The sequence below is a fragment of the Toxotes jaculatrix genome, chromosome 18 (genome assembly GCF_017976425.1).
Source record: "Toxotes jaculatrix isolate fToxJac2 chromosome 18, fToxJac2.pri, whole genome shotgun sequence".
NCBI lineage: Eukaryota > Metazoa > Chordata > Actinopteri > Toxotidae > Toxotes > Toxotes jaculatrix.
Genome location: NC_054411.1, coordinates 19,616,970 through 19,640,395, shown reverse-complemented (window position 1 = coordinate 19,640,395; position 23,426 = coordinate 19,616,970). Strand labels below are relative to the sequence as shown.

The window sequence follows — 23,426 nt, the reverse complement described above, 5'->3', positions numbered from 1 at the left end:
CAATTTGTTTTTGACTGACTGCTTTATCATATTGCATCCATTTTGCTTTATCATATGTGTATTGTTTTGGTGTTTCCCTTTTGTGTTAATTCACCGACTCGATTATAATGGTGGTGAATTTCATTTGTGGCGCTCACAGCATTTGAAAAACAAAAAAAACCAAAAAAACCAAACAGGAATTAATCAAAATGTACTGAAACTGAAAATCTTGGAGAGCCCTCGGGATGGTATGAAGTCATGGCACATGTGTTTACACAATAGCGGGTTTAGCCCTCCGGGTGGCGCTATTGGCGCGGCTCGTTATGTTGATGCCCAGGCAGCCTCCAGCAGAGAGCAGTGCGTGGTTGGATGTGAGCGCCACCGACCTGTCTCGACTTCCAGATCGAAGATGGCGGTCTCGGTGTTCCCCGGCGTGCGGCTCCTCTCCATCGGAGACGCGAATGGAGACATACAGCGACACTCAGAGCAGCAGCCCCTGCGGTTAGAAGTCAAAACCACACAAGATGCTGCCCTCATCAATCTCTCCAATGGTGAGTTGACCTTTTCCGCCGCTGCTCTTCGGTTGGTCGGCCTGTTTTAACTGCCATTGCTAATGCTATGCCGCGCTAATGCTTATACGGCTAATCTGGCCATACCTAGCGCTAGCCACCAAGAAGCTAACCCTTCTTGAGAGACCACGTCGCCTCCCCCTGTTTGTCACGAGGGAGCCCATAAAACTCTAAATTTCCCGATGTCCGTTGGGGTCTTGGGGTTTGTTAACTTTAGTCTCTGGGCTCCCACATAAGTTCATCGCCTTGGGGGCCTCGGCAAAAAATATAGCGCAACACACACAACGCAGCTAAGTAATATGTAGTTTAATGCTACTTAGACAAAGCCACCAGCCTGGCTTCAGCAGTGATGCGCTAGCGTGCATCAGAGCCCCTCGCATCTAACGTCTTTTGCCCTTGAGGGCTCACTAACGTTTATTTTCTCACATAAATTGGCTCAGTGTGTGTTTTTACGTGGACTTACTCGGTTTGGTCCCCAATAGACCAGTGTAGTGGTGCTTAACTATCTAGCTCGTGAATTAGCTTATCTGGATTGTTTTGGAGCCGAGAGCAGAGGGCATCACTCCTGGCTCGCCGCTGTGGTCCAGGCGGTTGCCGCTGCTATAGCACTGCGTTTAGTCAATAGCTCGTTTTTATCTCAGAGCGGTTAACATAAAACTTTTTAAGCTTTTACTTTTTGGGGGAAAACGGTCTTGGCGATTTTTTTTTCTTTTTTTTGGGTGGCGTAGGGAGACCGGGCCCTCATTACTTATGCATTCATCTTTGTTCTCATCGGAACAATAGACGCTTCCCCGTCGCCTTCTTCCCTCCTGTGCGGACGCAGGATCAGAGCCACTTCGCTCCTCCGCAGCCTTTGTTACTCAGTGGGATGTCCCGCTGAAAAGAAACTGTGGCGCGGCCGGCCTCCACTGCTGTGATGCTCAAGTTAAAGAAAAGCGCACATTTATTTTTACAAAGAATTTCATTGTAGATCTTTAAGCAGTTCTGCATTAAGTTTTAGTTTGAGGTGCCGAGGCAGCGCCACTCAGCCCCTGCAGCACAAAAGAAAAAAAGAAGTTTAACTTCTACATGTGGAAATTTAGGCCCTTGAAAATTTTAAACAATGTGATTTAAAACAGAAAACGCATGTAGAAAATGGGTACGCGAATGCAACGTTAGGCATCTGTGATGCATTAGAAATGCTGAGGCGTGGAACCACGCCAGAGACTGGATGTTAAGGAATTGGACATGGTTGTCTGAAAAAGTCCACTGGTATGCTGCTGAAAATGACACTGATATGCAAATTTCTTAATCTTAGCTGTGCCTAATTAAGCTATCATTCGGGTAGTACTTTGTTGCCTCAGCTGTGGAGTCCACAGAATCGTAATAACATCTAGTATGAAAAGTCTCTAAATATATCACTCTACATATTTGCATTAAAGCCATACTCCATTGAATTTACACATCAAAGTCTATTTCCATGTGTTGGATAGTACTACTGCAAATGTGACAAGCCTTGTGTAAAACCTTTTGTGTCTCAGGAGAGAAAGGTGTGAAGTCTGACAAATTGCCTCAAGGATGTCACTTGAGTTGGCATGGGTTGGGTCTGAAGGCTAAATGTTTTAAAAGCTAAATAAAATAAAAAATCTGGGGGTGTAGAACTAGAAATGAGTGAGCTCAGGCTCAACTCTGGCACTTATAATGTGCCAGAGGGACAAATTATTTGGGTGCACCAGTGCAAATGACTTTTGAGATCTGACTCACTCATAAGTAAAGGTCAGTGTACAACACATAAAGGTGGGGTCTTCACACTTTAAGCCAGTGCTGATGACAAACAGCAGGTCGTAGCATCTGCTGATAACTAACATTAATTCCATAACTTAATGACTTGTGATAATGAAACTTGTGACACAACTCAGCCAAAGAAGCATCACTCTGTAACACAGCTGTAAAATCAGAATGTAATGAATGTTTCTGTAGTTTTAACAATTCCAGCTCAGTGAGGAGTAATGCCTAGGTCTTCAAGTGTTATGTTCCCCCGTATATATGAGGTCTGGACCTCCAAATGTTTGGAGTATTTTGAGTTTTTTTTAAGTGTTTTTTTTACTGAACTTTCAGTGATATTTGTGTCAATGCTGTGTGTGTGTTAAAATAACAAATATCTATCAACTTATATGAATGTCGTGTCACATGTGCAACCGAAAATTGTCTAATTCTCAACCAAACTGCAGCAAAATATCTTGACAAAGTCTGCAAGCAGCCAGGAATATAACAAACAAGCTCCCATGAGGTCTCTTCCTATTCTTTTGGCGTACTGCAGTTTGGCAGCAGGTACAAAAAGAAACAGTTTTTCAGTTTCCAGCATGCAGGAAGCATATTTAGCAAATTGTTATATCATTCCAGTTTACAGAGTTGTGAGGAAATGTGTCAGATTTCAGTGTGAGGAATCATATTTTGCAAATGCACTTTGGCATGTACTTGAAGTATTGAGGGCTGCAACCATACGTACAAGAGCCGGTATCAGCAGCAGCCGATGTGGTAATATATAAAAGCAGAGCCGATGAAAGCTTGTGTCATGTTACACGTTAGAGTGTGCGCACATGGCTATTTCCTGGAGGCAGTACACAGATCAGATGTGTATCAAACTTGCAAGAGTAGCTGTAGAAAAGGTTAGTTAGTTAATTTTTTTTTCATTTTCCACAGGCAGATTCTTAAATTTTCATTTATATCATATTATTAAATTGAGTGAATTAACTTTTAGTTATGAATTAAGATCTCCTGTATTTGGACCAAGTAGCTGTTGGGAAATAAGGTGTGCCAAAGTTTGAGGGCTACTGTTACCTCCGAGCCAGAACTTTAACTAGAACATCATACAGATACTGGGTTTCCTTTACTCTCAAACCTAGCCTCAGTTCTTCTTGACATTGATTCTACAAGATGTTGGAAACCTTCCTCTGAGATTCTGCTCCATATTGGCATGATTCATCGCATCATTTCTGCAGATTTATCAGCTGCATATTCAAGCTGCCAACCTTGTGTTCTACCACATCCCAAAGGTGTTACTACTACTGGATTCAGGGCTGGGGAGGCCACAAGTTAACTGAACTCAGTGTCATGTTGATGAAACCAGTGTGAGACGACTTTAGCTTTGTGACATGGAGCATTATCCTGCTGGAAGTAGCCATTAGAAGATGAACTGTCGCCATAAAGGGATGAAAATGGTCAGCAACAATACTCAGTGTCCCCTGCAGCCTCAGATTCCTGTTCTGGGTTGACAGGAGTTTGCCAAATGGCATTTAAAGGACTCTGAGAGCCTGAGGGAAGAAATTCGCTGGTCTGAAGAGGCAAAAATTGAACCTCCAAACACTATGTCTGTGGTAAACACCAGTCGCAGCTCATCCCTACAGTGAAGTGTGGCAGTGGAAGCATTAGGCTGTGGCAGGTGGCCTCTGAAGAAAACTTGTTCCAGAGTGCATCTGACTTGCAACTGGGGCGACAGTTCACCTTTCAGAATGACAATGACCTGAAGCATATAGCCAAGACAATGACTGGAGTGGCTTCACGACTCGTCTCTGACTGTCCTTGAGTGGCCCAGCCAAAGCTCAGACTTAAGCCCCATAGAACATCTGTGGAGAGTCTTGAAGATGGCAGTTCACAGGTGCCTCTCATCCAATTGGAGGGAGCTTGAGAGGATCTGCCAGGAAGAATGAGATAATATGTCCAGATCCAGGTGTGCAAAGCCTGTAAAGATCAAGAAGACTCAAAGCTGTAATTGCTGCCAACGGTGCTCCTACAACGCACTGACTCTCAACACTTGTAAATGAGAGAGTGAGAGTTTTTGATTTTTAATACATTTCTAAAAACATATTTTTCCTTTGTCATCATGGGTAATTCAGTGTGGATTGATTGGGTAAACATGGCTATTGAATCCATTTACAATTAAGCCTACAACACAATAAAATGTGATTGCTGATTTATCATGCAGGCCATTTTTTCTTTAGTTTAACCAGGCTTAATTAACCAGTCCTGGTGAGAGTGCTGTGCTAAATTATTTATCACGTTGCTGTCATTTTACAGTTGGACCCAGCCTTTCCCGGGCTGCCGTGCTTTTACTGACACTCAGTGACGATAAGTGCTTCATAATGTGGGTGCCTTGAAAGGCTGCTTTATACTTCTGGGTTGAATTAATGCATAGCATTTGCAAGTGTGTCTGTGTTGTTGTCAACATTTATATGCACATATATGCACTGGTGTCTGTGTCGCTCTATAATAACGCAACCAAAATACTAGTTGTTGGTGGGGTTTCTATGCCACTGTGTTGAGTTTCTTCATGTACCTCAGACAGTTCCAACTGAAACTGAGAGACATTCTACCATCTGGACCAATCGCAGTTGTTATGCTCTGCGTTGCTGCTTGTACTTACTTTTCCAGGGGGATGTACATCAGGCTACAGCTACATTTTTACATCAGTTTCCATTTTTTGTTGCTAGAATTAATTCTTATATATACATTTAGGCTATTTAGCTGCATATTCTCAGGCTCATTTCTCACACTCAAGCACAAGTCTACAGCTGTTTATTCTCACTGATGTTGCGTTGTCAGCAGCAGACTAGCATGTAGTCAGTTTGTTGCTGCGTCCTGTCCAATTGGGTACATCTATCCATGATGCAGAGCAGCAGAACAAACCACCAACAGTGTGGTTGAGTCAGCAAGAACAGCAGTGAAGAGGAAACAGCATACTGTGAAAAATAAGCAGAGCTGATTCTGTTCAAAGACAACAGCTGCACTGACTCATTTGATCAAGGTTCAAAATATTGTCAGGACAGAAGGCTCGTTTCTCTCACCGACTTGCAGAAATACAGGGAGGAAAGTAAACGTCAGAGGGATGATGTGTGAAAGCTGAAGAACTGGCTTTGTCTCATTTCATTTAACAGAGGTGTGTTCATCAGAAGTGGATCTACTTTAAGAGGAAATATCCTGCTCAGTCATTAAAGGAGAAGCGCTCTGATTTGGCTCATATACTTTAAGTCAGTTAAATCCTAGTCAGAACTACTCAGCTTGTGGAAACAGTTGTATAACGTCTTCTGCGGCTCTGGAGGAGCTTTGTCAGACTTGACACGGTAATGTCCTGATGATGCCGCAGTAACGCCACCGGCTTGTCTCAGCTTGGGATGAGACTCCAAACGTAGAGCAGAAAACCTCTGTCCCGAACTGCCGGGGTGGAGTTTGGAAGATGTGGGCATTTATGAGGCAGGAAGGCTCAGATGAAAAGATATTAATAGTTGCATGATGGGAAACTTAGGATCTGTTTTTCCAGCTTACACCACACATAGAACACATTGAAGCACTTAATAAAATGCTGCCCATTGGAATCCCCATGTTTTCATATTTATATAATCAATTATTTTCCTGTCCTAAATGTCCTTTTCCCAGCTTTATTGATTTTGAATTTTGTTATGTCAGCTATCTTGACCTATATGATTAGTCCACACTGGGCCTGCTGTATGTCCAGGAGGTATTTGCAGGGTCTCCAAGTATGTGATGACAGGAAAAGATGACTGCAATAATAACATTGATGAGTTTGTTCCAGTCAGCACACAGTCATTCTTGCACAGTATGAAAACCAGCTTCTAGAGTGAAATATGTCATAGCACTAAACTCTCAAATGCTCTCTTCTGTCAGTGTTTTACTGCAAGGGTGTCACATGCTTTCACATCAGTGTCAGCTTTACATTACATCGTGTTTACTGTCAGTTACCTGACAGGCATGAGAAGGAACTTCAGGAAGTAATTAGTCAAAATGTGTAAACTTTTGTTGCGTGTCAGTGTCATGTTATTTAGGCCATCTTTATTAAGCATGCCATAGATTTTAAATTTAGGTTTGACATAACAGACTTTAAGTAACAAGTATATGGTTAAAATTCTTGTGGTATACATGTAGCATGTATTTTTAAGGAACTTGAGCTGCTGACACAAGGCAGGTTGGGTCCATGGATTGATTCTGTTGATGCCAAATCCTGAGCGGAAATACAGAGTCATCAGACCAGGCTACGTTTTTCCAGGCTTTCAGTTGTTCTGTTTTGGTGCACCTGAGTGCAGTGGAACCTGATGTGGTCTTCTGCTGTTGTAGTCCATCCACCTCATGGTTTGAGGTGCTTTTCTGTTCACTGCGGTTGTAAAGAGCGGCTCTCTGAGTCACTGTAGCCTTCCTGTCAGTTTGAACCAGTCTGGCCATTCTGCTCTGATGTCTTTTATCAACAAGGCACTTCCAGAGGACTGCCGTCCACTGAAAATTTCATGGTTTTTCACACCATTCTGTGTCAACCCTGGCCACTTGTGCATGAAAATCCCAGGAGATCAGCATTTTCAGAAACACTCAAAACAGACTGCGACACCAACGATCATTACAGTCAGAGTTAGAGAGATCTAATTTTTTTTTTGTGCAGGCAAAATGAGTTTTGCTTGCACTGTTTTTGTGGAATTAAACAGGCTTCAGCACCACATTGACACCCAGATGGCATCAAAGTGGTGACTCATTCATTTGCACATGTGCATTTTTGTGCATTTCTCAAGTTATTACCCCTAAATGTTAGGTAGGCAGGTCTACGTTGTCACAGTATGTTGCCTCTTCCAAGTGAACTGGCCAGCTGCTGCACACATACCCATGACAGCCTATGGTGAACTGTGAAACAGTGACATACGTGTGTGTGCGTACTTGTGTGTGTTTGTGGTTGTTGTGTGGTAGGGTCTCTTTCATTTCGTACGAGCCCCAGTCAGCGTCGTGTGTTGTAGAAAGCAGAAGTTGTGCTGGACGCATTTTGCTGTGAATCTCATGAGTTGTGAAATTTCAGCGGTGCCATGTATATATAGAAGAAACACTTCTGTTTTCTCCTTTCTGAGAAACCTTTACTAAAACCTACAGAGTCCAGCTATTTTTGGAAACGACTGAACCTCACTAACGTTACTGGTTTTGTGCTTTTCATGGGATTTTTGGCAGTTATAAAAATACAGAAGAACATGGGCTGCATCCATTTACCCATAGTGCATTCAGCCGTGAATCCCTGCTGTTTTGTGTAGACAGAAATCTATGCAAATGTAAATGTAAATCCTGAAACAGAAGACACTGATATCATCAGTAGGTGTGGGAAAATCTCACCTAGACATATGCATTACATTTTAAAAATGAATTATCTGAGTCTTATAATTGCATATGGATTCCTGTTGATTTGCCCTTTTTTCAAGCTTTTAAAAAAAGACCAAATTTCAGGAATTGTGCGTGTCCTACAGTAATGTGTGAGCAGTGGAAGGAGATGAAAGAGGCTGAGGCTGCATTGTGTTCGGCTCTCCCACACAGGAACGGGTTGTGTTAAATGTTAAATGTGTGACTAGCAGCAAGAACACAGTCTCTTTGCACTTCATGCAAAATGCAGAACAAAAAAATGGACACCTTAAAAACGATAACAGACATTGTGAGATCATTTATCCAAACAAAGTAAAGTTTAAGCGGCAGTACTGTACATCGCACAGGTCTTTTGGGAATTTGAGTAGCTGTATGCAAGTATGTTTCATGTTGTCCTAACTCTTTCCATCCTCTCCATTTCATTCCAGGAGAGGAGGCGAGTGTGTTCAAGTGTTCGGTTTCCAGGGAGACCGAGTGCAGCCGCGTGGGGAAGCAGTCATTCATCATCACACTGGGCTGCAACAGCGTCTTGCTGCAGTTCTCCTCACCCGCAGGTACACAGAAAATTCCCCAATACAATACGACTGTCACACACTGTACATGAGTAACACAACACAACACAACACAATGCATGAGCCAGAATTCCTTCGCCTGCAGGATTTTAGGTGCAAATATGCTAAATAAGCAACTAACAGTGAAGAAGTAACCAAACATGCACTGGAAAAATGAAAGAATAATATAAATATATTATTAGTGAAGAATTTAGGTATCTAAAGAGATGTGTTCCTCCTCAGTGCCTACTTTAAAATACCCCTCTCTAGCATCATGTTGGCTTTGCTTTGTGTCTGTTTATAACCTCAGGGTGAGTCAGTGTTAAAAAGTTTGTTATGTAAGCAGTGAGAATGTGTTTCCTACACACCTGGTGCAAACGTCCACAGTGTGTGGAGCAGGTTTAATGAGACTCACTTCACCCTGACATACACCCCCTTTCCCAATGAATCCCCTGAATCCTAATTGTCCAATTATAGCCTATTAACTATAACAAGCCAAGCAGGCCATAAGCTGTAAATATTAGCATGTCTGGCTAAGTTTCTTACTACCTACAGTGGTAACTGTCACATGATTACTGCAGTGCGTTACTTTGTGGGATTACAGGTTACTTTTAAGAGCTGCGCTGTATTCCCCTGCTCTCCAGTCCTGGATCTTACCTGAGTTTAGGGTAACGTAAACAGGTCTGTCTCTGGTTTTGGGGAAGCAGTGTTAACTTGAAGTAATCAGTAAATCCTCTTCCTTAGAGGATGAGAGTTTCTTTTGTCATGTTGAAAGTGAGCAGTGCTGTTTGAAAATCCAAACAATAAAGCATAAATCAAACAGCTGTCTTGCATGTCCCAAGTGTGTAAACGAAGCAGGCAAATGGTTCTTTTAAACAGAAATAAGCCAGTTTTGTTTTCCTTTTTTTCTCACTGAAAGCACTAGGATTAACTGGCTCTACGGCACAATTCAAGAGTAACAAGAATAATACTGTTTCTTTATGCCCACATCCGACATATCTCATAAACTGGAGAGGATCCTGACTTCTTCTTGAGACGTGTTAGATTTAGTGTCAGTGTCTGAGTATGATATGTAGCCAACATGTGCACGTTTAACCACTTCCTGCAGTAGCTGTTTTGGGTTTTATTTCTGATTTTAGATATCTCAATTTAATGGTTAATAACTTCTCATGTAAACATCACAGAACCATGATCAGTGGCCTAAATGGAAGAAGGCACCTATACCCTTAAATGTAGGAGCATACATTACTTAATTTATGTATCTCTGTGAAAATATAGGACAGTGAATACACTATTTTTGGCGCCAGCGTTGTCCTCAGGAACTCCTGGAGGGAATTTCATTACGTCTGGCACAAACGTCCACTTGGACTCAAGGATGAACTGATTTGAATTTGGTGGTCAAAGGTCAAGGTCACCATGACCTCATGTTCATATATATATATATATATTTCGTTTCTTCATTCAGCTGGCATAGGCCTTTCAGTGTTTGGGGGGCTGTGTTAGCAGCATGCCTATAAAAGCTGAAAGACGTAGGAACTGTATAGCTAATATGCACACTATTTGTCTTATTATTGCAATCGTAGTTTGTCCTCGTCCTGTGGAGGCCTCATGTAGGTACCTCATGACCTAATTGTTCATGCTTGTGTGTTTCTGCTTCAGACTTTCAGTCCTTTTATAATCTCCTGAAGAACTGTCGTGGCCATCTTAGTGAGCACTCAGTCTTCAGCGACAGAACAGAGGAGTCCTCTGCTGTACAGTACTTCCAGGTGAGAGGAACACACACACACAGACAGACACAGACTCTGTGGACTCCCAAAAAAAGGATGGAGAAACGATGGAAGTGTGTACAGTAGACATCAGGCTGTCTCCAACATGAAAACGTTTTAAGTCTCTGTGTTTCATCGTTTAATGACAGGTTTGAATCCAGTCTGCAGCTTCAAACACAGAGCAGTTGTCCATTAATTACTATGCTGACGTTGTATTTCACTGACTATTTATAGTTTCACAATTTTCATGAGAAACATTCAGCCAGGAAAAAAAAAACAAACCCTGTTTGTGGAACCATTTTATTTTAAATGATCTCTGTTTTCAAAAGAAGCCACAATCAGTTCCATGAAGGAATAAAAGAAATCCAGCTAAACTTTTTTTGGGAAGGCAGAGGGCACAGCAAACAGACCAGCTCTGTATGTGTCTGTTCTCTTTTGAGGAAAGAAATTAGAACCCTAGAAGTAATGTATGTTTTGGTCTCAGAAGACATCCCGTGCCTGTGGGCGTACCAGTGTCATCATTTCAGATCATTTCTATTTTCAGCTGTATTTGCATAACGCAGGAACTTCACCGCTTTATCACAGGCTGCACAGGAAGAGCCTCAGACTTTACACACAACACGCATTAGCTTTTCTTGCTAATGTCTCCTGCTTCTCACAAACATGGACACATCTTGTCCTGCAGCTCGTCTTGCTGAAGGAGCTACCAAACAAACAAACAGAGCCCTCGCTAATGTCATATTACAGACTATATCGGTAATGAGATAGTCCGCTGTAGCACACGGGAAAGCTTAAAAGCTAATCTGTGCCTGGAAATGCCGGTTGGTTCACATGCCAGCTGGATTGGTCCATATGCTTCAACACCACTGCAAAGAAAATCCTGTCTGTCTTTGGTTTGTAAGACCTACAGAGTTACAGATCCCTGTTGGAGAACAGGATGTGTTTTCCCTCTTTTATTAAGAATATTTATTAAAGTATTATTGGTATTATTTAGAATTATTAACAACACATTCTTAATCAAATTTTTTGCACAATGTTAAGGTTTTTTTTGTTTGTTTGTGTCCTTACTGATTTGACTTGTACAACACTGACGTGTATTGATATATTTTTCTTTCTGCAGTTTTATGGCTACCTCTCCCAGCAACAGAACATGATGCAGGACTACGTTCGGACAGGGACCTACCAACGGGCTATTCTCCAAAACCACACTGACTTCAAGGACAAGGTAAGCTTATACCACTGGATAGATGCGTACGTTTGAAATCAGCTAGTTCTCATTAAATGTTGACAAGGCACACAAACTCTCTTTGAAGACATCCACAGTCCAGACCATAAGTATTTGGACACTTACACTTTTTTTTTTTTTTGTTCTTCAGGCTCAATATATGAGTCAGCCACTAACTGCAAAGGATTTACCACAAAATATTAAATATGATGATTTTTTAATAGAGCTACATCTTGCTCGCAGTTCTTTAAATATTGATATAAACCTACTTAAATTAAAGTTGAGACTTTGGACTTTTATATAGTGTCAATTATTTTATTTCCAATTTAATGTGCTGAAGCTCCTGAAGCACATAAAGTCTGCACCTGTCCAGGTATTTACGTCTGGACTTTACGGTATTCAGGATAAAAAAAAAAAGAGCTCGGGAGAGAAGTTCAAACTCTGGTGACTTGCATACTCACCAGGCCAGTCATTATGTGAGGTGGTTTCCAGAAGTTAAAAAAAAAAATTTGGTTGAACCACAATGACCCCCATTAGACTCCAACCATAATCAGTAGCTGCAGTTTCAAAAGTATTTTACCAATTTCAAATCACGTTTAAAGGAAACAGGGAGGTTTGGACAAAACCTTCTTGTTTGTCTACATGCTGCAGCATAAAGGTTGTGGAACCATGCAAACAAGCAGTAGAACACACACACACACACACACTGGGTTTGTTCTTTAGTACAAAGTCCTGCTGATATCATTTCATCATGTAGTGGTGGACTGGTGAGCCGCTGATCTCATTGTATTTTTTTTGTTTTTTTGAGGAAATGTATTTGCTTACTTCCTTCAGACTGAAGTCTGTCCATCCCTCCAAACTTTCTGTAACCTTTGCTCAGCATTTGAGTGGAAATGTAGCTGGAGCTGCCGCTGACGCCGTGTTTCCTGTTCTCTTTTTCCTCCAGGTGGTTCTGGATGTTGGTTGTGGCTCGGGCATCCTCTCTTTCTTTGCAGCTCAAGCTGGAGCCAGGAAGGTCTATGCTGTGGAGGCCAGCACCATGGCTCAGCATGCCGAGGTCCACACACACACACAGACACACACACACAAACACAAACACACACACACGCACACACCATTGTAATCGCACTTCCAGCCTTAGTAAAGGTGTCCTCTGCCTTACAGGTGCTGGTGAACAGTAACCGTTTAGGGGAGCGTGTGGTCGTCATCCCAGGGAAGGTGGAGGAGGTGACGCTGCCGGAGCAGGTCGACATCATCATATCAGAGCCGATGGGCTACATGCTGTTCAATGAGCGCATGTTGGAGAGCTACCTGCATGCCAAGAAGTTCCTCAAACCCAGTGGTGAGGAGGCTTTCAGCACAGGATAATGGGGAAAATAAACTCAGTTTATTAGGAACACCTGCCTAAAACTAATGAAGTCTAATACAACAGTCCTGTAATAAAGCTTCATGTGAATCTTAATGTTCAGTCTTCACTGAAACTGGTGGTGTTGATTCAACTGGGTGATCATTTTGGCAGCTACAGCTGATGGTGCTGTTGAGCTGTACAAAGAGATGCCACCTGTCCAAACTATTCATTTTTAGAAACTTCGAAATCTCAGTTTGTGTTGTAAGTTGCTGGCTGTGCATTCGTTTTGTTCACTCACCTCTTCTGTGTGTGTGTGTGTGTGTGTGTGTGTGTTTGTTTCAGGTAAAATGTTCCCCACCATCGGTGATGTCCACCTGGCCCCCTTCACAGATGAGCAGCTCTACATGGAGCAGTTCACCAAGGCCAACTTCTGGTGAGGAGGGAAAGGGGGGCTGGAACCTGAACTTTTTAAGAACCCCGTCTGGTGTTTGGGGCCTGGTCATTCGCTGTGTCTAAAATGGAGCCTGAACCATTTCATAGTCTTTCGGTTTGCTCCACTGCACAAATGGGCCTCTCCCAACAACCACTTATATGAACAGATTTGTCCTGAGGTGACATCGACGAGTTATTTAAAAAGAACGAGGGAGGTGGTCAGGCGTGTGTGTGAAGGGGGTGGGCTTGCTTGTGGGGACAGTGTGTTCATAATTCTGCCAGCCTTGGGGGAAGAAGCTGTTGCGCAGCCTGGCGGTGTTGGCGTGGACGCTCTTGTACCTCTTCCCAGACAGCAGGATGGACAACAGACTGTGGGAGCGGTCCGCTGCAAGGCTGCAGGCTCTGCAGGTGCAGCGTGGAAAATTAATATCACAGTATAATTTGAAACAGACATGTATATATCAGGGTGTATTAGTTTTTCTTAAAATTTCAATATAAATGCTTGTGAAGGGGTCATGTACTGGGCACAGCACTGGCAACTGCAAGGAAGCTATGACTGTGCTCGTCACTGTATTATTATTTCAGAGGTTACAGGTATTTTAAGAACGGTAATTGTCAAAAGTGCAATAGTAAATAGAAAAAACTGCTGTGATTGTTTTCGGCTCAGCTGCACCGGTCCTTTTTACCAGCTCCTCCTCCTCCTCCATCGTGTGCAGCGCCTTTTGCCGTTCCTTTGTTTCCAAACAGAGCAGTACGGGCTCTGTTGTTTTCCAGACAATCCACTGGCGCAGGCTGATGACAGTAAAGCCTGCGGCAAATCTTCTTTGCGGGCAGACTAGGCGCAGTGCAGCGCCGTGATTCGTCACTGTTACATAACACTGGGAAGGGGTACAGAAGACCCCTCATTGTGCCGTCTTTGCTTGTTTACACGGAACCAAACAAAGCTGGCATAGTGCTGCCACAGTGTGTGATTTCAGGTATCATGCCAGCGTTCTGCAATCAGAGGCGTGACGTGTAACACAGCAGTGTTGGCGTCTCTCTCCCGCCATGTGATTCTCTGTGACTTCCTCTGCCGCATGTTTTAAGGTGGAACGACAGTGCCCTCGACCCCCGTTCCGTGTTTGTACCTTTTATACAGAATGTACAGAAGGGTGTAATATTCCCGCCTTGAACGGGCTGGATAAAAGGGGTTACTGACACTGCAGTCAAAGTCATTTGCAGTCAGCTGTGTCCGCTGATGGAAACATGGTGTGAAGTGTTTCAGGAAAGTGTCTGATTATTGGGATAAACACTGGCACATCCCTAACAGTCAGTCAGTCAGTCTGTCAGTCTTTCTGCAGAAATAACAGTTGTGGTTTCAGTGATTTACATGAAACATCAGCAGCACAAATAAGGTTTGGTTTCTGTTTGAGTCAGTAACAAGTAACATTCGTTACAGCAGGTTTGGCTCTTTCATTATTTTCTTTAACGGAAGAGGCTTCACAGTTTTCCCCCAGTGCAGAGAATCAACTTCATCTTGGTTCAAAATGTTTTCTTGTCTGCATTCAAAAGCATTATTCTGAGATTGTGCCAAAAAATGTGGTTTTAGTTATATTTTCAACATTGATCTTAGCTGTTGAAGGAGGAGCAATTAAATGTAACTCTGATCTTCTGGCCCTCAGGTACCAGCCCTCCTTCCATGGTGTAGACCTCTCTGCCCTGCGGGGGGCAGCTGTGGATGAGTATTTCCGCCAGCCAATTGTGGTACGTAACCCACCTCACAAATACACAGAAGTTTATGCTCCTGTTAGGTGTGTGAAATTGTATCATGAGCTCAGATATCCCTCCACAGGACACATTCGATATCCGTATTCTGATGGCCAAATCGGTCAAATACACAGTCAACTTCCTGGAGGCCAAAGAAGAGGATCTTTACAGGTGTGTGTGTGTGTGTGTGTCTGTGCGTGGTTGTTTGTGTGTATATGAGTGAGTAAATTAAATGAATGTGTCTTCCCCAGTGTAATGAACATGTCTCTCTCCTACCTTTTCTTTTGGACCACAGGATAGAGATTCCCTTTAAGTTCCACATGATGCACTCTGGCCTGGTTCATGGCCTAGCTTTCTGGTTTGATGTGGCATTCATGGGATCAGTGTAAGTCACCGTGTAACGTGGACACTTGACATGTGCTGAATCTTAAGAAATGTGTTTATTTATTCCCACACAACTGACTCAAACCTCACACCGCAACCCCTCTCGGCCCCCTCCTGCAGGATGACAGTATGGCTGTCCACAGCACCCACAGAGCCTCTCACCCACTGGTACCAGGTGCGCTGTCTGCTGCAGTCTCCCCTCTTCACCAAGGCTGGGGATACACTGTCTGGCACCGCACTGCTGGTGGCAAACAAGAGGTATGATAGCTGTGTGTACTCTAAACATAATTTAGTTCTCTCTGGCACTGTTGTCCACTTTGTGCCAGTTTCTCGCTTAAATGCTTAAAAATTCAGCAATGACCCCGAAATCAAAGGCAAAGAGCAGCTCTTCTGTCACAGAAACAAAAGTAAGGGAAACTTAAAAAATAGGAAGTGCATAACTGGCAGCTTTAGAGAGAAAAGGAATAGAAAAGAGGAAATGGAAATGAAAGAAATCCAATTTATGAAATTGTGCAAAAAGAAAAGGAGCAACCTAACAAAGTTTTTTTTTTAATGTGAAAACTCCCCTATTTTCATGTTTTGGTTTTTCTGTTGGTATTACACAGTGAGATGCGACATGTTAGCTTCTCAGCTTTAGAGGTGCTTGTAGGTGGAGCCGGGCTAGCTAGTTGTCCTGTTTCCAGCTTTTATGCAAAGCTAAGCTAACAAGCTGCTGGCTGTAGCTTCATATTTAACACAAAGACATGATAGCGGTATCTGTCTTCACATTTAACTCTCAACTTGAGAGCAAATAAGTGTATTTCTCAAGTGCTCCTTGAAGGCACCCTGCTGTATCGCTGAGTCAGCATTTCACATTATGTGATTTGTATGAATTCATCAAATAATATGAAGCTCATCTCCTCCCTGACAGACAAAGCTACGACATCAGTATTGTTGCCCAGGTGGACCAGACAGGATCAAAGTCCAGCAACCTCCTGGACTTGAAGAACCCCTTTTTCAGGTGAGTTGGCCTCTTGACCCGCCCCCCTCTCTCCCCCCAGTAAACACACCTGTATGCAGACGGCACTGCGTCAGCGTCGAGGTGGGGATCACTGTCTGCCTCTCTAATGTCGTGTGTGTATGTATCTGCAGGTACACAGGCACCACCCCCAACCCTCCTCCTGGCTCACACTACACCTCCCCATCTGAGAATATGTGGAACACGGGCGCAGCCTACAGCATGAGTCAGGGGATGGCTGTATCAGGTGAACACACATATAAACACCGGTAGATGAAACATATCCTCCATGTGTTTTTCAGAGGGTATCAGCTTGAGATGTTCCAGCTGTTAGAGAATCTCCTGAATATTACAGAGATTTAAGAGACTCGAGGTATTGGGGTAACACCGAGTATTGATTGTACATTTTCTATGTGTGCATCATGAATTATATCGAATTCTATCCAAAGGTTTCTGGAATTTCTCACTACATTGCATGAGCTGTGGTAGGAGCACTGAGGTTACTGTCCTGACAAACAGTGCTGAGCTGCTGTGAGCAGCGGTGATCAGAGCCAGTGTCACAATTCACTGTCCCCTTTGTGTCCACAAAGGCCGAATATATAACGAATGTCTTCAGCATACCTACACGAAACCACGTCACCTGAACATGGTTCTGCTTTTTCTTTACCAACCACACATGTCCAGTTTTACTTTTTTTAAGTCCAACCACTACTTCCACATTTAAAAATACATGCAGGAAGTGTCACATGTCATTTGTTTGCCAAAGTAAATAAATAGAACCAAACTAGAAAACTGTACTTGCTGTGTGTTGCTGTGTGAACCAGAAAAAAAAAGTACAAACAAGTTTTAATGAAAACACATGTAACGTGTTTCCTAATTATTTTAGACACAAGCTACATAGCCTAACACTAAACTGTGTTGTAAAATATAAGCTGGTTGTGTTCATGGTGCCTCCACCGCCTCACTCGGCTTACAGGCTAATGTTATTGTGAGGCAGGTGTATTTCATAAAGCCTCACGTGTCCACACTTTTTTTAAATCTGGGGGGTAAATGTTTATTGCTTTGTTTTTTGTTTTTTTGTGTGTGTCTACCCTACAGGGATGCCTGCAGCTTATGACCTCAGTACAGTCATTGGCAGCGGCCCGTCTGTGTCTCACAACAACCTCATCCCCCTAGGTACGAATCACACTCCTCCTGACTTCTCTTCATCCCGTGGGAAAGAAATAGCAGAGCGACAGACAAACTCTGCAGTGCAGCCTAAAGTACCAGGTGTGGATGAAAACAGCACAGAAATGCTGTTCAAGTCTGTAGTGAGCAGTGCTTGGACTGTATGATGTGGAGAAAATGATGAGATGTTTTCACTATCACGAGGCTGAAACAATATATTCTGTACCAGAAGCAGACAGCTGGGACATGACATGAACTCATACGTGACGAGCTAAAATATAGGTTAAACTGTAAAGAGGCAATTATGTGGAAGTGTGACAGTGTATAGTTGTACTTTTACTGACGTTTCTGCTGCTTTCATGTCTCACTCTTCAAATGACAGCTCACTTCATAAGAGGAAATAGTAGTTGAAGTACAGCTGGTCTCTCTGCCTTTGAAATGACACATTGTCTATATCCTCCAGAACAAAGTCAAGAATAAAAGGAAGCACTCCGTAGTTAAAAAAAACAGTGAAAAGAATCACCTCATGTATTGATTTTTTTAAAATTTAAAATCAATAGGCTGACAAATCTATTGACATATTTGGGCATACAGCCTTACTCTGAGCTTTTATAGATGTTATCAGCTGTATACCTGGCTCTCATGTATTCCAGGACACTTTCAGCTCAGTTTATCAGCAGTTGATATTTCAGCACCTTTCCGGGCTTGAACTTTAACCCAATCCTCAAGCCCTTTCAGTTCTTTCATTTCAGCTGACGCTTCAGTTTTATCCAGTCCTTAAACCCTTAAACTGAAACTGCAACTCTTTCAGCACTTTCATTTCAACTTCTGTCAGTATCTGAATATAATGTTTCCAGCAGCTCGCACATTTACATTTCCTTCAGAAAAGACTCCCTCTCTGCCTCTCTCTGTGATCTGATTGGTTGTATTTTGTAGTTACAAACAGAGGGCGACAGGCTAAAATGTGTTGTATCATTAACTGTGCTCTCTCCTCTGTGACTGGTCACAGTGAACACAGGGATCGTAAACCACACCCACTCCAGGATGGGCTCCATCATGAGCACAGGAATTGTCCAGGGTACGTCCACCTGTACAGAGACGAACGATGTTAATCAGTGAATCGTGCAGCTTAACGGAAGTTTTGGGGAATGTTGAGTGTAACGATTTGTTCTTCCATTGCAGGAGCCACTACGGGCCAGTCTGGCCCAAGCAGCAGCGGTACTTACTATCCCGTCACCAACCAGTTCACCATGGGGGGCGCTGCCATCTCCATGGCCTCGCCGATGGTCATCCCCAGCAACACCATGCATTACGGCAGTTAAGACGAGGACTCCGCAAAGACCTCTTCGACCTCCTAGCCCCCGCATGACAAGAGATTCCCAGCCCCTCCCAGTGGAGCCCCTCACTCCACCACCCCTCCACCCTGCGACCCTGACTGATCCACCATCCGCAGCCAAAACCAATATACCAAAACCAGTGCTGTGCTGGCACTTCCTTGTCCCCTTTGTCCGTCACCCACTTTCTGCTCCTGTTAAGTCCTTCACTATATGAACGATATGAACGGTCAAACGCTCTCGTATCCGTCCAGACTCTTGTCTTGCTAACAGCCGAAACCTCCTTTTCCTTTCCTCCTTCTTGGATTTGGGCTGCAACATATGCACAGCTGAGATGCACAGCCATTATCATCGGTTCCCTTCCTGCTGTCCCGACCTCTCCACCTCCCCTACTTTTTTTTTTTTTTTTTTTAATGTCATGACGACCCCAAAGTTTTCCCCAAACCCTTTCTTCCCTAAGAATCTACTTGTTGCCAGATACCAGCATCAGTCCGTTCCCACAATTCTCCTCACCTCTGCATCAGACCTACACCGAAGCTTTTCATTTGTATAGTAGACACTATTATCATCATCAACACTCATCTCTGAGATACCATCTTGGCTTTTTTTCATATCGGATACAAAACTTCAAAGCGTCTCAGCATTTCTCTCAAGAGACAGACAAAGTGGTTCCTTTTTAAAGTTCACACAAATCACAAAACATATTTCCGTGTTTGCTCCATGTAGATCATTTGTTTTTTAGGCAGCAGCAGATATATCAGAAAAGCTGAAGCTATCTACACACAGGAACAGGAACCCTGAGGAGTCTGTGGAAATTGTTTTAATTTTTTTTTTTTTGTGTGACTCGGACAAACTAACTAATCTCAGTTCTTCTCATTACCCAGTGTGTAGTTGTACTAAGGTTCACACATACATCAAGGTTTTGGGAGAACGCTGGCCACCTTCCATGTTTAGTGAGGAGATAAACAGGCACCACCATCGTGTGTGTGTGTGTCTGCAGTAGAAAAACACCTGCTATAGAGCACATAGTCATTTGATCCACTGCTAATATAGAAATATTGATCAGTGCAGCTTTACATGCACTTGTACATCCAGACCTGTGAGGTGGTTAGCCTAGCTTAGCTCCCTGTTTCTATCCAAAAACTTCAAGGCTGTCATAGTTTATATCTTTATATATTTACATCTTAATCGTACATGTATTGGGGTTGCCAGGTTTGAGCACTGTCCAAAGTGGGGGAAAAAAATAAATAAATAAACAGGTGACGCTTTTTATTATCTCTTATAACCAATTAAAAAAGGACTTCCTGGAAGGTGTATGTTGTCTGTCTTTTGACAGATCTAGACTAACTTTCTGGTCTATATCTGTGCTGGACTCGCTGAAATATAAGTAATGGGTCTTTTAAACACCTGACTGGGTTTGGATTTGATAGCAAACGAGCATATTTCATAAAATGACTCAAACGTGTTGTAAGATTTGCATTTAAAGGGAAAAGTGTCTATAGCTGTCAGACTCTGGTCCTATGCAGAAAGTGTCAGTCGTAGCTGTGAGAATTTACAAAGAATGAGACCTTGAGAGACAAGTTCAGACCCGTCTTTCCATGGAAGATGCCCGGTGAGAAAGTCTCCCAAACCCTTGCTGTCGTTGTCTCACGCTAGAACACTTTAGTCCTATAAACCTGAAACAAGCCTGCTGCTGCTGCAGCGCCCATCTCCCGCCATCTTTGCTTCGTATCCGTTTTTTTTTTTTTCTTTTAAAAGGAGAGAGGACATTGCAGCAGCTCCTCCGCGGCCAGTCACTTGTAGATCCAGATTACTCCAGCAGTTGGGGGAAGAAGATCTGGATTTGGAGAACGAGCCTGTTAAGGACCAATAACCTGGGCAGGGGGGTGGGCAGCCCCTCTGGCTGCTGGAGTGAGAGAAGCGGAGCTGGAAGCATCAGCAGCATCCTAGTTCACATCCTCTCTTTCTTCCCCTGCTTTCCCTCCCAACCCTCCTTTGAGACTGTGAGACTGTCGCAAAGACACTTCATCGGCGAGGCACGGGAGACTGGGCCTGTCCAGCCACCTCCCTCCTCGTCCCTTCACTATATATGACCGCCAGCATATCATTACCCCCAACACACCCCGATGCCCTTGTCCCCCTTTTATTAGTCAAATAGAGAAAGACTGACACGTGCATTGCTTCCAGTGTCACAACTTCTGGGCTTGGTTCATTTGGAATTTATGAGTTAGAAAGTTTTAAGAGAGCTGAAAAAAAATAAGTCTCTTTGTAGGATTAACCTTTCTTTTTGTTGTTGTCTTTATTTGTTTTGTTTTTTTTTCTGTCACAAAAAAAAAACAACAATTACAAAAAAAAAAAAAAAAAAAAAGAAGAGCAAATTAAATGTGGTGGAGATGTTCCAAAACTCATCCTGGAATCAGGTGTTGTAGTATTTTAATTTGTTTCCTCCGGGTTCATGAAATAGACTGTGGACACGCCAGATGTTTACCATGTGGTAGCCTATAGCCACGGTGTCTCCCTTTTGTCTTGGAATCATTGCTCTGTGTAGTCCATAGCGGCCTCCATCCTTTATCATTGGAAAAGTGTATTAGGAAGATTGTGTCATGTTCTGTTACTTCTGTGTTGAAAAAGCAGTAATAACACCTTTCTCACTGTCTGACATCGACTCTTCTGCTCCACACACAGTCAGAGAAAGTCTGTCCTCAACTGGGATTAGAGACGACACAAAAGTTATATTTTTAATTTATAACACACACACACACACCTCTGGTTTCAGCCTCTGTTCAGTGTCTTCCTGTTCTCTGTCATCACCCATACTGTTGAACCTCATTCTTCCTCTCACGTCCTTTCAAGTCCTGTCAGATTGGATGCAACGTGTCTGTGAACTATCATCTTCAGGTCTCTCCACAGATGTCCTATGGGCTTTAGTTCTGGGCCACTCAAGGTCAGAGACCGGTCCCCCCCGAAAGCCAGTCCAGCACTATCATGGCTGTGTGCTTCACGTCATTGTCGTGCTGAAAGGTGAACCGTCAGATGGTCCAGCAGGTCCCCCCCGTCTCTGCGGAGGACGTCTGCAAGCACCGTCAGAGTGAGTGCTGGGTTCTGGTCACTCAGCCTACAGCTGGAAAAAAAAATAATTAAAATGTGGAAAAAATTCCAATTAAATCTTAGGAAAAAACATTTTGATGCCTATTTGTGACATTTTATTGGTGGAGACATGCCAATGTCACATGTATTATGTAATTTCCTGTTAGTAAAAGCTCTATGCGTAGTGTGTAATGCGTAGTATGGATCTGGGACATAGCTGAAGACGCTACGGTCATGCTAGCTGCTTTTGAAGGACATGTTGTGATAATGTATAGAAGATAATGTTTTCCATGGTCTCTATGGTTCAGCAGGAAGCCGGCACAGCTGAGGGGATGGGATGGGAATGAGGTTAGATTAGCAAACCACTGAGCTAATCAAAACATGATGATAACACCATGAGAAAGGTTATTATCTGTAGCACATTACATAGCACAATGACAGAGGCCATCCTGATTGATTCTTTTATTATTATTATTTATCTTTTCATTTTGGAGGTAAAACAAGATAATTCCTGTGCTGAGTAGTGTTTAACATATTTCAATATGAGTGCAGACACCTGAGTTTTGCCACCTTGCTTTGAGATATAGACATGTTTTTCTACAATATCCTTTTTTTTTTTTTTTAATTTAACAAAAGAAGACCTATCACAATATTAATGAGTATTTTGACATTTTGGTAAATTTGCTTTCTTTCCAAGAGCCGTAAGAATATCATACCACTCTGCACATGAAGCCAGCGTTAGCAGTCGCTAAAAGCTGCCGGCTTCTGTCCAAAGGAGATAAATTCCAGCTCCCAGCACCTCTGCAGCTCGGTGATTAACACATTATCTCCCATTTGTTGAATTTGTGCAAAGAAACAGAGTGTAAAAACAATGAGTTGTGGTTTCTACTTGTCATTTGCTGGGAAGAGAAACAGTATCACATTGTTCTTACACAGTTTTTTTTTTTTTTTTTCTTCAGACTCAATTCAGTTTGAAATTAAGTAATGGATACTACATTAAAGTGCCAGCTCTTAGCTTTAAGTGGAGTAGTTTTACATCAGTTACTTGTGAACAGTTTGGACACTGTGTGTTAAAGGGCCTGTGTCTCTCACACACTTCTTTTATATAAACCTACTTAAATTAAAGCTGAGACATGACACTTTAATATGGAATCCAGTACTTTAAAGTGAATGTGTTGAACCTGAAGAGCAAAAATACATGAAACTGTCCTAATGCATAAAATAGGACCGTATGTGCACAATGATGCTGCTTCTCCTGGGAGCTAAAGCCTTTAAAAACATGTCTCTGAGTTTATTCCGGGGTTAAAGCTGTTTGTCCTTGAAGCAGCTCAGAGCGAGGTTTTAGTTTTGTGTGTAAATGGAGAAAAGTCTTTTCTGAAAATGTTTTTTTGCTGATCTGATAGATGATAGGTATGAAAACCTGCCAAGAAAACATCCCTGCACCTGAATCTGAGTTAGCGTGCTCCAACCAGTCTGACCAGTCTCCTCTGACCTCTCTCATCAACAAGCTGTTTATCAGCAGAACAGCTGCTCTCTGGATGTTTTTTGTTGTTGTTGGCTCCATTCAAAGTTAAGGAACCATCCTTCACAAACCTGGAGAGGCTGGTGTTTGGCTGGTGATAATAAAATGAACACCAGGATGTGAGACCCCTCTCTCTCTCTGTCTCTCTCTCTTTCTCTTTC

At 42.8% G+C, this 23,426-nt stretch overlaps 1 protein-coding gene across 2 annotated transcripts; it reads left to right on the top strand.

Moving 5' to 3' along the window:
• Positions 1-364: 364 nt before the first annotated feature.
• Positions 365-21,855, top strand: carm1 (coactivator-associated arginine methyltransferase 1). 2 transcript variants are annotated; one of them, XM_041063046.1, is made up of 16 exons: positions 365-530; positions 8,135-8,260; positions 9,917-10,023; positions 11,144-11,248; positions 12,195-12,305; positions 12,413-12,590; positions 12,939-13,029; positions 14,690-14,771; positions 14,860-14,945; positions 15,070-15,159; positions 15,279-15,416; positions 16,069-16,158; positions 16,290-16,402; positions 17,254-17,331; positions 18,332-18,400; positions 18,505-21,855. In XM_041063046.1, exons 1-16 carry the CDS (start codon positions 389-391, stop codon positions 18,642-18,644), a joined length of 1,746 nt encoding a protein of 581 aa, XP_040918980.1. In that variant the 5' UTR covers positions 365-388; the 3' UTR covers positions 18,645-21,855. The 2 variants fall into 2 exon arrangements, with proteins under 2 accessions (XP_040918980.1, XP_040918979.1); XM_041063045.1 differs by having other exon boundaries at positions 17,254-17,424.
• Positions 21,856-23,426: the final 1,571 nt, after the last annotated feature.

Excerpts from the sequence above, each read along its gene's own strand:
- carm1 (XM_041063045.1), top strand. The coding sequence starts at position 389 with ATGGCGGTCTCGGTGTTCCCCGGCGTGCGGCTCCTCTCCATCGGAGAC. Across the intron at positions 12,306-12,412 it reads CCATGGCTCAGCATGCCGAG|GTGCTGGTGAACAGTAACCG; the intron begins GTCCACACACAC and ends TCTGCCTTACAG. Across the intron at positions 15,160-15,278 it reads GTGGCATTCATGGGATCAGT|GATGACAGTATGGCTGTCCA; the intron begins GTAAGTCACCGT and ends CCCCTCCTGCAG.